At 35.0% G+C, this 12,342-nt stretch overlaps 1 protein-coding gene across 1 annotated transcript in view; it reads left to right on the top strand.

Moving 5' to 3' along the window:
* Cpne3 (copine 3) overlaps nucleotides 1-12,342 on the top strand; it is a 50,682-nt gene that overhangs the window by 26,322 nt on the left and 12,018 nt on the right. The window contains exons 6-11 of the mRNA XM_010606448.3: nucleotides 1,674-1,757; nucleotides 3,266-3,355; nucleotides 8,178-8,276; nucleotides 10,035-10,121; nucleotides 10,706-10,765; nucleotides 11,278-11,411. Of these exons, the coding sequence (XP_010604750.1) occupies nucleotides 1,674-1,757; nucleotides 3,266-3,355; nucleotides 8,178-8,276; nucleotides 10,035-10,121; nucleotides 10,706-10,765; nucleotides 11,278-11,411 (554 nt within the window). The remainder of the gene's footprint in view (nucleotides 1-1,673; nucleotides 1,758-3,265; nucleotides 3,356-8,177; nucleotides 8,277-10,034; nucleotides 10,122-10,705; nucleotides 10,766-11,277; nucleotides 11,412-12,342) is intronic.

The following is a 12,342-nucleotide window of genomic DNA, read 5'->3' as shown; positions in this document are numbered from 1 at the left end:
ACATGGCGCCAAAGCTAATTTTATAGACATTATACCCGGGAAATTTGGCTTCTCTTCTTACCTGCCCTACCCTGTTTTCTGTTTCCTTTCTTTAGGTAATTTTTAAAAATATATATTTTATGACTTAATCCTCTAGTGTCATAAAAATCTAAGGATTTTTTGTATGTACACCCATACATGTACATCTGCATACACACATGTGAATATTTATATGCGTACATGCGTGTAGAGTTTGTATTTATTCCTCACCACTAATCCATGGTTAAATGTACCAGACAAATGCTTCTTCCACCTTGTTTTTTCCACTTACTGTATCCTGGAGGTTTAAGTCAGGAATTGTTAGCTCTTGTTTTAGTGCTAATACTGACAACTTAATGAACATTCTAACAAGGGCTATTTTCTGACCTTCAAAATGATAATGAACATATTCTACCTTTCCCATAGGATTGTTTTTAAGATAAGTCACACACAGCATATTAATGTGTTTTTGAAAAGTTAACTTACCTATGTATGATTCTGTTACTAGTTTTGGAAAATGGGGGGCATAGCGAGGCTTATTTCATTTACTTTTAAGATTCTTCCTAAAGATAGGTTGTCTATTCATAGGCTTTATGTTTATGTATTTGCCTGGGGCACATATGCTATTTGCTTGACATTGAAGTTTGTGCACAGAAAGGAAAAAATATTGTCATAAATAGGTGTTAATTCAAGATGAAAAAAGCTTCAGGGGAATATTTAGATAATTACTGAGGAATTAACAAGTATTCTTTTATTTTAAAAAATAATAATAGAATATGTATTTTTCAAAGTGAATATAAACAAAAAATGAGAAAATTAAATTACCATTATGTCTCCACTTGTGTTATGAGTGATTTATACATAATTCCAGAATTTTATTTGCATCTGTATGCATGTTGAGAATGGAAGTAAGGGTACTTTTGTGTGCTCACTCTTCTTGAGGGTTGAAATTTAATGACAATGTAGTTTGTCTTCTTGAAGTATTCTCTTTTGAACTTTGGATATCTACTTCTGCTCCCTTATGTCAATAAAATAAATGTCTGGTGTGGATGACAGGCTACTGGACATAGAAAGGTAAGATACAAAGTCAAGGCCCAGCTCCATCAGTTCATTGGTTATCTGAGCTGGGGAAAGTCATTTAACACTTCTGAGTCCATTTTTTCACAGAAACTATCCTGTCATTTATGGAGTTAGTATGGCTAGTGATTGAGATATCATTTATATAAGACTACTTAGTGCTCTGTGAATGAAAATTTTAATGCCAAAAATGAGCCAAAAATACATTTTATGGTTTGTTTGATCAGTATATTTTTAAAATATCAATATTTTGACTGTTATGAATATCTTTCACAAATGCCTCCTGGTTCTTTCTAGTGTATGTTAGTGAGAAAGTTGATGGGTTTTGTATTTGCAACCAGTATATCTGTACTATGGATTTTGACTCAGATGGTTATTAGCTTTTATAAAATGTGGCCACACATGTTTTCTGAGGAAAATGAATGCTGTTTGTATGTTTGTGTGTTAAGGCTGGGGCTACTGTGGTACAGCACTGGCCTAGTATATGGGGAGCCATGAGTTCAATCATCAGCCCCACCAAAAACCCTCAAAAAACAACCAACAACAACAACAAAAAAACCTGTTTGTTTTAAATGTAGGATCTCTTTGGAAAGTCAGACCCATATCTGGAGTTTCATAAGCAGACATCTGACGGAAACTGGCTCATGGTTCATCGAACAGAGGTAAATATCTGAATCAAAAAGTAAAGTTTTCTTTGGAAATATAGTAACATGAATTTTTAAAAGTCACATTGATAAAAATATTAATTTGAGTTTAGATTTATAGACAGAGATACAAAGTCACTATATTCCATGTTTACTTTTTAATCTTTTAATGAGGATTACTGCGATGCCTAATTATTTTTATTTATATAGTGAATGCTAAATGTGTTCCTGTGTTCCCCCATCTAGGTTCAACAGCTGGTCAGACCGGTGCACACTTGTGTTCATGTTCTCTGTCTCTAGATTTTCCTGTCATTGAATTTCTCAAATAATTAAAACCAGAATGTCCAACATGTAGATTCTTCTTCGTCCTCCCCAAAAGATCCAGATGAAACAAATCTGTCAGGAGTACTCTGTGTGCTCCTTCCTTTGCATTGCTGGGGGCTCTCATGTCAGTATTAATGATGCCGGGCCTGGCTACTTGGTTACGTGGTACCCATGAGCTCTTGCCACAATACGTCCCATTTTTTGCCTAATTAATGTTATTTGTGGTGTGATGTTTTGAGACTGCATTAATTACCTATTCTTTTTATTGGATGGTTTTCACTTTTATTGATCATCTATACTTGAATCAGTCATATCAAGGACTGTGAAAAAGTGATTTTCTGAATTTTTATCCTTTTTACTTACATTAGCAGGCATTCCTCTTTCATCTCTTCACTTTTTGTTTTAATATCATTATAAACTCATAAGTTGTTTTAATTCATTAATGCCATTATTTTTGCTGTTCATATAAATCCAGTTATGACCAAGGAGAGTGCCTTCAAAAATGGATCCAGAGTTCTTTAACTTGACCCCTTTAGTCTTTAAGCATTCTCTTTACTGGAGACCCCTGAAACCCAAAACCTCTGTAGTAGGCTCCAGACTTCACACAAGCCAGAGGGGGAGAAAAAACAAAACTAAACTAAAAGACAGAACTAAGAGAAACAGAAAGCCGGGAGCCAGAATAGCCAATGCTACTTTAGCAAAAGGCTCTGGTCTGTCCAAACCACTGGTTTTTATCGGTCATCAGTTAGGGTAAAGGTGAACTCTGTGAGAGGATGGGACTGTGTGGTTACTGTGGAAACTAATGAAAACAAGTTTTGTAAAGGAAAAAGATGAAGAATTCTCGAATTAGGAACAGGATAGACAGAATACATGGTTGTAATTAGAACATTGTCCTTTTAGTTAAAGTTTTAATTGTGGGAATGGAATTTGGGTGTGAGTTACTCTGACCTCAGCATGTAGGCTTTTGCTGGACTCACTTTTATAAACAAGCCAGTTGTGGGGTTAATTCTTTATAGCTTGTACTGCTTATAGCCTGCTTTGGGCATAATCAATATTTCAGTCTCCCATACTCTTTCTTAAAATAGGGTATGTTCTTATTTGACCAACAGCCTTAGAACGGTAAGAAAAATGTTCAAAATGTTAGAAAAATGCTAATGAACTAAATGTTGTTCTAATGGATCCTTGAATTTTCAACTTTATAGGTTATTAAAAACAACTTGAATCCTGTTTGGAGGCCTTTTAAAATCTCTCTTAACTCCCTGTGCTATGGAGATATGGACAAAACCATTAAGGTAATTTGAAATTTTATGCTGATGCTCCTTGACTGAAAATAGGGTTACATCATGATAAACTCAATTTAATTTGAAAATATTCTAAGTTAGTCTGGGGTGTAGCTCATAGTAGAATGCATGCTTGTATGTGTAAAGCCTTGAGATTAATCTCCAGCAAGAAAAAAGACTGTAAGTTAAAAATGTATTTAATGTGCCTAACCTTCCTAACATCATAGCTAGTAACGCTGTGCACTATGTTATATCAGTTGTTTACTTTGGTGTGATTGACTGGGAGCTGCTGTTTTCTGTCTTTGCCCAGGATTTTGAGAGAGTCTTACTGCATATCTCTAGTCTAGGAAATGATCGTAATTTAAAACTAAAAGTTTGGATTCCACTGAATGCATTATGCCTTTGTACCATTCCAAAGTCAGAAAATTGTAAGCAAAATTGTCATAAAACAGGTATTATCTGTATATAATGTGCATAAATACAGACACATTCATCTATTTTATACAATTAATAGGACAGTATTTTTACAAGTAAATAATATAACTATATACTTCAGTACTGTGTGTATGAGAATATTAAGAAATGTTTTCTTATTTAGTAAAATCGTCTGTTTGAAGAAGTGGTTGTGTTTGAGTGATACGTTGACCTAATGTTTCATTAGTGTATTTTCTATTTTGTATTCCAGAAATGTAAAGTTTATGTTTTTCTTTTATAAGATTCCTTTGCTTTGTCAATAGGAAATATTAACTATACTTTTTGCTTTCAGCATATCTTTTCCAGATAAAAACATATACATAAACCTGAGGAATCTAAAATTTCTTCTAGCATTGGGGAAGAGGCGAAAGTAATAATAGCATTGCTGTCTCTTATTTTCAGAAAACAAATTATAAAAATTCATTGAAGACTTTAATTAGCTGTAGTTTCAGAATGTCAGGGAAGTGGAACGGGAACAGAGAAAACTAGATGTCTCAGAGGCTTTTTAAAAAATAGTTTTATGGGAATGTAGCTCAGTGACACTGTGCCTGCCTTGCAAGCACAAGGTCCTGAGATTGATCCCTAGTACCTAAAATAAAAAATAGTTTTATGCTTAAGTGTTTAACCAAAACCAATACACACACACGCACGCACGCACATACGCACATGCATACACACAGAGGCACACACGCATGCATACACATGCATGACTTTTTATCTGGAGTCTTTTTATCTGATTGTAGATAGAAGCCTTTCAGAGGTCAACAGACAAAGATTTTTTTGTTACTGGTTTTTTCTGTTTTCTTTTTCTTTTCTGCAGTTAAAATAGTGAAAACAAGAAAGGTAACACTGTAAAATAGTGTAAGACATGGAGTCAGACACAGTTTAAATTTTGACTTAGCTCCTTAATCAGGTAAGGGACTCTGGCAGGTCAACTAACTTCTTCACTTATATTGCAGAGGGTATAATTTCTACCTTTCAAGAAAGTGAAGGTAAAATAAAGAAAGTGTAAATTTTATAAAATGTAAAACATAGTAGAGATGGCATTCATATTGAAAACTGTTTATTATCTGAGGTACATTAGAAATAATTTCCAGTTTGTAGGGAACTTCAAAAAACAATGTTAAATATGATATGTATGGTACGTCGGACAGCACTAAAAATCTAGGTACAATATAAATAGTAGAAAAGCAGGTATAAAAATTACTTTTTATTGTTAGATGAAATCCAGAACTTTAACTTCTCACATTAAAAATTATAAACCTCTTTAGATCTGAGAAGGCAGGTAAGTTGGAGAAAAAAATATGTAGACCATGACTAACAGTTTGTAATAATATATTAATGTCAAAACAATGTTTCTAAAACTTTTTTGCTCACAGTGGCATGCTTACAGAACTATTTTATTGTAGTAAGTAAACTGATTTTTCTGAGCTTCTTTCATAAATGTCTTCCATTCTTAAAAGTTTCTAAGTTTTCCATATCATCACTTTATTTTTCTAGCCCTATATTTCTTTGCAATATCAGATTGTCATACATTTATGATGCACTTACTGTCTGGAAATTACTTAGAAGCAGAGTAAAGAATTATAGAGCAGAGAATAGAGTTAGACTCTTCAGTAGTTTCCTTGCTGTAATGTGCTATATATCACTCTAGCATGTATTACTTCCATAAGATTGAATGAATTAAAGGGATAATCATGCATGCTGCTTTTTTGCCTAAAATGGGAATGCCATAGTGAATGTACTTTTGTGTGATCTGCGTTTCTTTTGCATATAAACGTATGTATATATTATATATGTTTATATGCATGCATTTAAATTTCTTCAGGTCTGTTGATGCTGTTGTTTAAAGCGCCAATAGTACTGGTGTATGAATTTTTTTTTTTCTCATTGATTTTATTGGTACATTGTAGGTATACAGTACAGTTACATTTATCATTGGGTTCTTGTACCTTTACATGACAGGTCTTGGTTCTCATTTTTTCCCTTTATCCCTGCCCTCCCTTCACCCCCCTCCTCCATACCCTATTTACAAAGACTTTATTTCCATTTTTTCATTTTCTCTTTTTTTTTTTCCTTTTCCTTTATTCCCTTTCCCCTACCCTTCCCATTTCCCCTACACCTTTAGACCTTTTCTTCCTGAATTCTTGAGAAGAATTAAATGACATAATTCAATTTGCCTCAGCTGGGGGCAGTAGTGCACAACTGTAATACCAGCAACTTTGGAGGCTGAAACAGAAGGATTGCTAGCTTGAGTTCAGCCCTGGGCAATTGAGTGAGATCCTGTGTCAGAAAGAGAGAGAGAGAGAGAGAGAGAGAGAGAGAGAGAGAGAGAGAAAGGAGGCTAAGGGTATAGCTCACTGGTAGTGTGCTTGCCTAGCCTGCAAGAGGCCCTGGGTTCAATCCCCAGTATCTGGTGCACAAAAATAGTTATGTCGGCCTTCCAGGGGGCAAAAGGGAGCTCTTTCCATCCATTTATTGTAGTGAGTATTTAAAACACTTAATTAAAAATTTAAAAAATATTTCTTGAAGTTTCAGTCTAAATAAACATGGCCACAGTTTTAGTCCTTAAATATGGTTTGTTTAAGTAAAATCTTGACCTTATTAAAGCTTAATCTTGCTTAGATATAAACTGGCACTACTGAATGGAAATCTAAAATGTTAGGTTCTATATTGCATAATTGGAAAATGTCTGCTAAAAATTGATCTTATTAAAATATTAAGATAATTTTCTATTTCATTGAAATTTACTTCCTTTAAAAAAATCATTAGAGCTACTAATTTCTTTTCCATTGACAAGTTAAAGAGTTGGATAAATCAATTTTGATTTTACAATTCGATTTTGAATATGTAGGGCAAGAGTCAAACTGTCAGACTTAGTGACCAAAGTGCTTACAAAGCTTTTCTTTAAACAAAATCCTTTACTGCTGTGCACAATTGCAATTCTAGAACTTGCTTATTTTGACTGACTGATTTTTAGTGTTTCTGAAGAACAATGAGAATATAACTAAGGAATGAAGGACTTCCTGTTATGATAAGAATTCAATATCTAGAACTGAGAATAAAAACAGTCACTTTGTCAAGTAAACAAAAATCCAGAGTATTTTAGCTTGATGATTAAAATAACTTGTGAAGAGTAGTAGTGAGATAGAGCTCTCTTGGCTTAGGGCAAATGCAAGTTGCTTCTCAGTGACAAGCTTTTGCTTTGAAGCACAGGCAATAGAAGCTTTCAAATATCCTTACCATACATAGCCTTACTTTACCTGTGTTATTACCACACAAGGCATACGTTCTTCTAAGATGTTTTTATTTAATTCCTCCAAGCCTCAGTTCTGCAAAATGAGAATAATAATAGTAACAGGATTTCAAATATATCTACCTTACAAAAATATTTAGAGGCTGTGAATGGAGCACATAATAAAGGTTCACAGAAATGAAATAATCTGTTTTGAAATTATGAAATACTGTCAAAACATTGGTATTGAATATTTGTCATTATGGTCAGTTTTCAGCTCCCTTGAACACCTCTGCTTGTTAATAGTTCATATCACTTTATTTTTTCCCCCTGGAGAAATACTATTTACTTTATAGTTATATCTGTCAACATGACACAAAACTGTCTGTAAATCAGATATTCTCACCTTTCTTTTCTCTGCTTTCAGAGAGTGAGAGAGAGAGAGAGAGAGAGCACACTGAACAAGAGCCAATCTGAGACTCATCCTGTCTTATGTGGGAATGGGGAGTCTATGGGTTCTGTTATAGATACTTGCTCAGTGGACTAAATTATTTTCCTTTTTTTGGTAAGATCTGTGATCCTCAGAATGATAAAAATCTGACCTCAGTGTAGCTAATTCTCCATACAAGCCTAGCCTCACCCAGTTGCAGCCTATGAAAAACACTTTCCATAATTCTAAATTATCTAGGACTTCAGTATATCCATTTTAACTGCCTGAGATATTGACTTTCTTTCTTTCTCCAGATAATGGGTTTTAGTCACTGTGCAGTGATAGCAAGGTAAAGAAGTAGGAGAGAAAGAAGGTGTAATTCCATTTTACCTTTGATCAGCACTTATAGGAGTTATGATAGATGAGCTGAAAACTACTTAATGTGGAATTTAAACAGCATTTGTATTTTATCATCTGCTGTGCTCTGTTAAAGAGCCCCTATCCAATGATAGCTGGGGTTTGAAAGTGTTTCTTGCTTTTCTTGGGAGTTCTCACTTTGCCAGGTAAGGACTGCATAATAAACATTTTACTTACTTTAATTTAAAAGTTACTCTTTGATAGGTCATTTATTGCAACTAGTATGTTTTAATAAAATTATATTGATTTTTATTTATTTGTGTTATATTTAATTCCAGGTCGAGTGTTATGACTATGACAATGATGGGTCACATGATCTCATTGGAACATTTCAAACTACCATGACAAAACTGAAAGAAGCTTCCAGAAACTCACCTGTAAGTTATATCTTTGCACTTGTGTGTACCACTTAGTTTAGCTGTATTTATTTGTTTTTTCCTTTGGCATGGCAAAGAGTTTACTACCTTTTTACCCATAATGCTCTAAAATCTGTGGGTTTTGTTTAGTAATCAGGCAATCCACAGTTCACATTTGGGATCTTAGTTTTGTTGAGCAGAGCACCATGTGATGGTTCCCAGTGTCAGGTGCAGACTCCAACTACATGGAGGAAAGCAAGCGTCACTACCGTATCAGTCACTACATGCTTTTGCGCACTATCTTGGCGAGAAAAACAATTCAGTCCAGCAGCTGATGGAACATTGCTTTACTGACATAGAGCAGGCCGAGTAAGATCAGCATCAGAAGTAGGTGCCTGTACCCTGTAGCCAGCAGGTCCTTTCTGGCAGCATAAAGGCAGTTGGCTGACGTGCACTCATCTTGTGCTTCAGTGGTAGGGTCCCACCAGTCTTCTGCTGAGTCTGAAATACTAAAGGCTGAGATTGGGGCTCCGATGCAGAACAACAATGGAGTACTCATTGAGTCTGAAACTGGACGGAGTGTTTGCACATATGTGATAATCTTAGGATAGACTCTTCTCCCTTGTTAAGGAAGCATGCTAGGATCAGGATCAAGGTCCATCCTTCTGTGGTTAAGTGGATGTTAAAAGACTGTGTGCACAGGACTGCCTTTCTCACCAAGTTTGTATGCAGAAATTTGATTTTTTTTTTTTTTTTTGGCTTAAGATGGCACTTCTGGTTTGATTGAATGGTTTGACCATTTCACTGGTCACAATAATTAATATCTACAATGCTGGAGAAGCACCTGGGATTGAATTGTGTCCCTTTATGCTACTTGGCCATGAGCTTTTATAATCTGCCCTTTGACTCTTCTCTTCGACTTCTTACCTGGGCAAGGGTGAAAGCTTAGTTCATAGTACCTCAAATATTGTAATACTGAGCTACTGTCTAATGGCATAAGTTTTGTTAAGTACACTTGGCCTTAGCCTTCTGCCTCAGCCTCCTAGAGTGCTGGGATTATAGATGTGGGCCAACATGCTTGGCTCCAGCAAAGAATTAAAAGGCAGAACCAATGAGAAATGATGAAAGTCAAATGTTTGAAAGTTAAGCAGTCTCAGCGGATGTGGTGGTACACACCTGTAATCCAAGCGCTTGGCAGGATGATCATAGTGAGTTTGAGGCCAGCCTGGGGTACATAATGAGTTCAAGACCAGCCTGAACTTCACAGCAAGACCCTGTCTCAAAAAACCCAAAATAGCAAGAACAACAACAAAAAAGTACAGTAGAAATTTTACTCCTCCTTTAAACATATTCCCAGTGGAAAGAGATAGTCTGCTGTTTATTTTACTATGGGGTTGGGCTTCAAATATTTGTTATATGATGTTAAGTGTTTCCTTTATTTCTAAATAGTATATTTTTGTTCTTTGTGATGCTAATAGCTAGGAGTAATATTTTACTGCTTTTATTATAAGGAAGAAAGGTTATTATTTGGATCATTTCAAGAATTACTTATAGTGGCAAAATTAAACTGTTTTGAAAGCTATCAATTTTAGGAGTGCCTCGATTGTTGGAAATTTAACCAATATATATTTCACATACTTAAGGAATTATTTGATTGTTTCAGAGGTGCATTTTGCAACAGATCTCTATCAGTAAATGGGTTGATTCCAAGGAGAAAAGATTGTTCATGGACATTTCTGGTATTTGTACTAAAAATTAGTATTTTGTCTTCTTCTACAGATTGAATATGAATGCATAAATGAAAAAAAGAAACAAAAGAAAAAAAGCTATAAGAATTCAGGTGTTATCAGTGTGAAACACTGTGAGGTCAGTTGACATGGGACACTTACAATGTAATGTCACATTTCAAGTTCTGTCATGGTTCATATCAAACAAGATTTTAGGAAACTAAAAATTTCATGAGCGTTGGCTCACCTTTAGGGCCTAGAAAAAAAGTGAGAAATTTAAAATTTTTCAAGTAACTTTCTTTCCACGGTGACTTCTTTTTAACAAAGGTGGAGGGCTGTTAAAGTTTTTCCATTGTCTTAGGAAAGGAGAGATTCGTGATATTTTTCCAGCCTATTGTTGGAAAAAGCCTGGCCCTGTGCATCTCTCCTGGGTATAATTTCAAAATGAGATGTTATGCATTGCGGGAAAAAGTCAAAAGTTTAGACTCATGCCTAATCTTGTAAAACATAAAGTGAATATATTTTGTCTTTGGCCATTAATGTTCTAATCTTAACATGACTATAATTATCCTACGTAAAATCTTACAGATATGTGACAAGGTCAGGAGTGTCTTAAATAAAACATAGGTATGATTTCTACATATTTATATTATGTGCTGTTCAGATTACAAGCTCTTAAAAACATTCAAGAGCACTCTTTAACAGTATATTGTTTGTTTTTAGATTACAGTGGAGTGCACATTCCTTGACTACATCATGGGAGGATGTCAGCTGAATTTTACTGTAAGTCACTGAATTTTCCAACATAACGCTGTAAATTGTTGCTCTTTTCCCTCTGTTTTGAACTATTTATAAACTGACTTTGTTATGATTGTGAGCTCCTCTGAGACTTCAGACCAGTTATCTAGGTTCACTATGGCCGTTTTGTCTTTGTTGATGAGAGATCTGTCCCTCCTGAGAGAAGGCAGATGTGCACTAACCAGTAGTTATCTTGCAGTAATTTAAGGAATAGAAATCACTAACCCAACAAATGGCTGAAGAATAACCTGTATGTCTGAGCCATGAGTATAATGATTCATGACTAAAGGCAGAAGAAGAACAAGAAGAGCAGTTCATTCCATTTTGAGGCTTTAACTTTTCAGTAGGCTGTGGAGGTACTCGTAGCATTTGTTATGAAATAGCAGTAGCAGGCTCTGGAGTGAATGTTTGTATCTCATCTGCTAAAGTTTTCTTAGACCTCAAGCACAAGTGGCCATGCCTTCTCTTTAGTAAGGGCTGCCATTGTTATTTGGCAGGTGGGAGTGGATTTCACAGGCTCCAATGGTGACCCCAGGTCTCCGGATTCCCTTCATTACATCAGCCCCAACGGTGTTAATGAGTATCTGACTGCCATCTGGTCTGTGGGGCTGGTTATTCAAGATTATGATGCGTAAGTATGCTTGTGGAAACACTGAAACACTCTTTTTCTCAATTCCCCAGAAAAGGCAGTTTCTGTTTCATCACCTCGTACTCTGATATAGGTGGTAGTGTTAGGGTGCTTACGGGAAGAGTTTTCTCCCTAAAATTTCTATGGTGTTACTTTTTCTGTTTTTCTCTTGCAACGTTCCTTGTGTTTACCTTTGATCTCTCATCTCTTGGTGTAATTGGTTATAATATGCTATATATAGCTTTCTTATTTAGTAGCTGACTAAAGTCAGCAAAACTCTTATTTCTTTGGGGTTTCATCATTTGGGGTAAGTTGTATGTGCGATTGAGTCCAGATCACATATTTTGTAAGAAGCAGCTAAAAACTACAACTTGATATATCTGTTTTCTTGATAGTTATCAAATTACTTTTAGTACTTTCTTTGAGATGGCTCTCCCTATGTAGCTCAGGATGTAGCTGAACTCACTGTGTAGCCTAGGCTGGCCTTGAACTCACAGAAATCCTTCTGCCTCAGCCTCCTAGGTGCTGGAATTATAGGTGCACACTACTGCACCCAGCCAAATTATTTTTTTCTAATGGTGACTTCTAACAAATTGTAAAAGTAATTTAAGCTAACTGTAATTGCTACAAAATGCTCTGAAAAAACATTAGAAAGCAGCAAGAGTTCAGAAAGATGTTCGGATTCAACATAAGATTTTTTTTTTTAAATCAGTTTCTACCTAACCAGCAATAACAAATTTTAAAAAGTAAATTAAATAAAACATTTAAGGTATTTAGTGAAGGAAGTAACAAAATTGTATTAAGAAGCAAGAAACTTGTTTAAATGGAAAGAATGTATCACAATTTCTAAATAGGCAGATGTTATAATAATCTAAATTAACCCAGGTGACAATAGGGCTCTGAGAAAATTATTCTTTTTTTTTTTTTTTTTTTT

Source organism: Fukomys damarensis, unplaced genomic scaffold (genome assembly GCF_012274545.1).
Source record: "Fukomys damarensis isolate Sample0158 unplaced genomic scaffold, DMR_v1.0_HiC HiC_scaffold_5, whole genome shotgun sequence".
NCBI classification, from domain to species: Eukaryota; Metazoa; Chordata; class Mammalia; order Rodentia; family Bathyergidae; genus Fukomys; species Fukomys damarensis.
The sequence above is the reverse complement of the archived record's forward strand: the minus strand, read 5'-3'. Positions and strand labels throughout refer to the sequence as shown.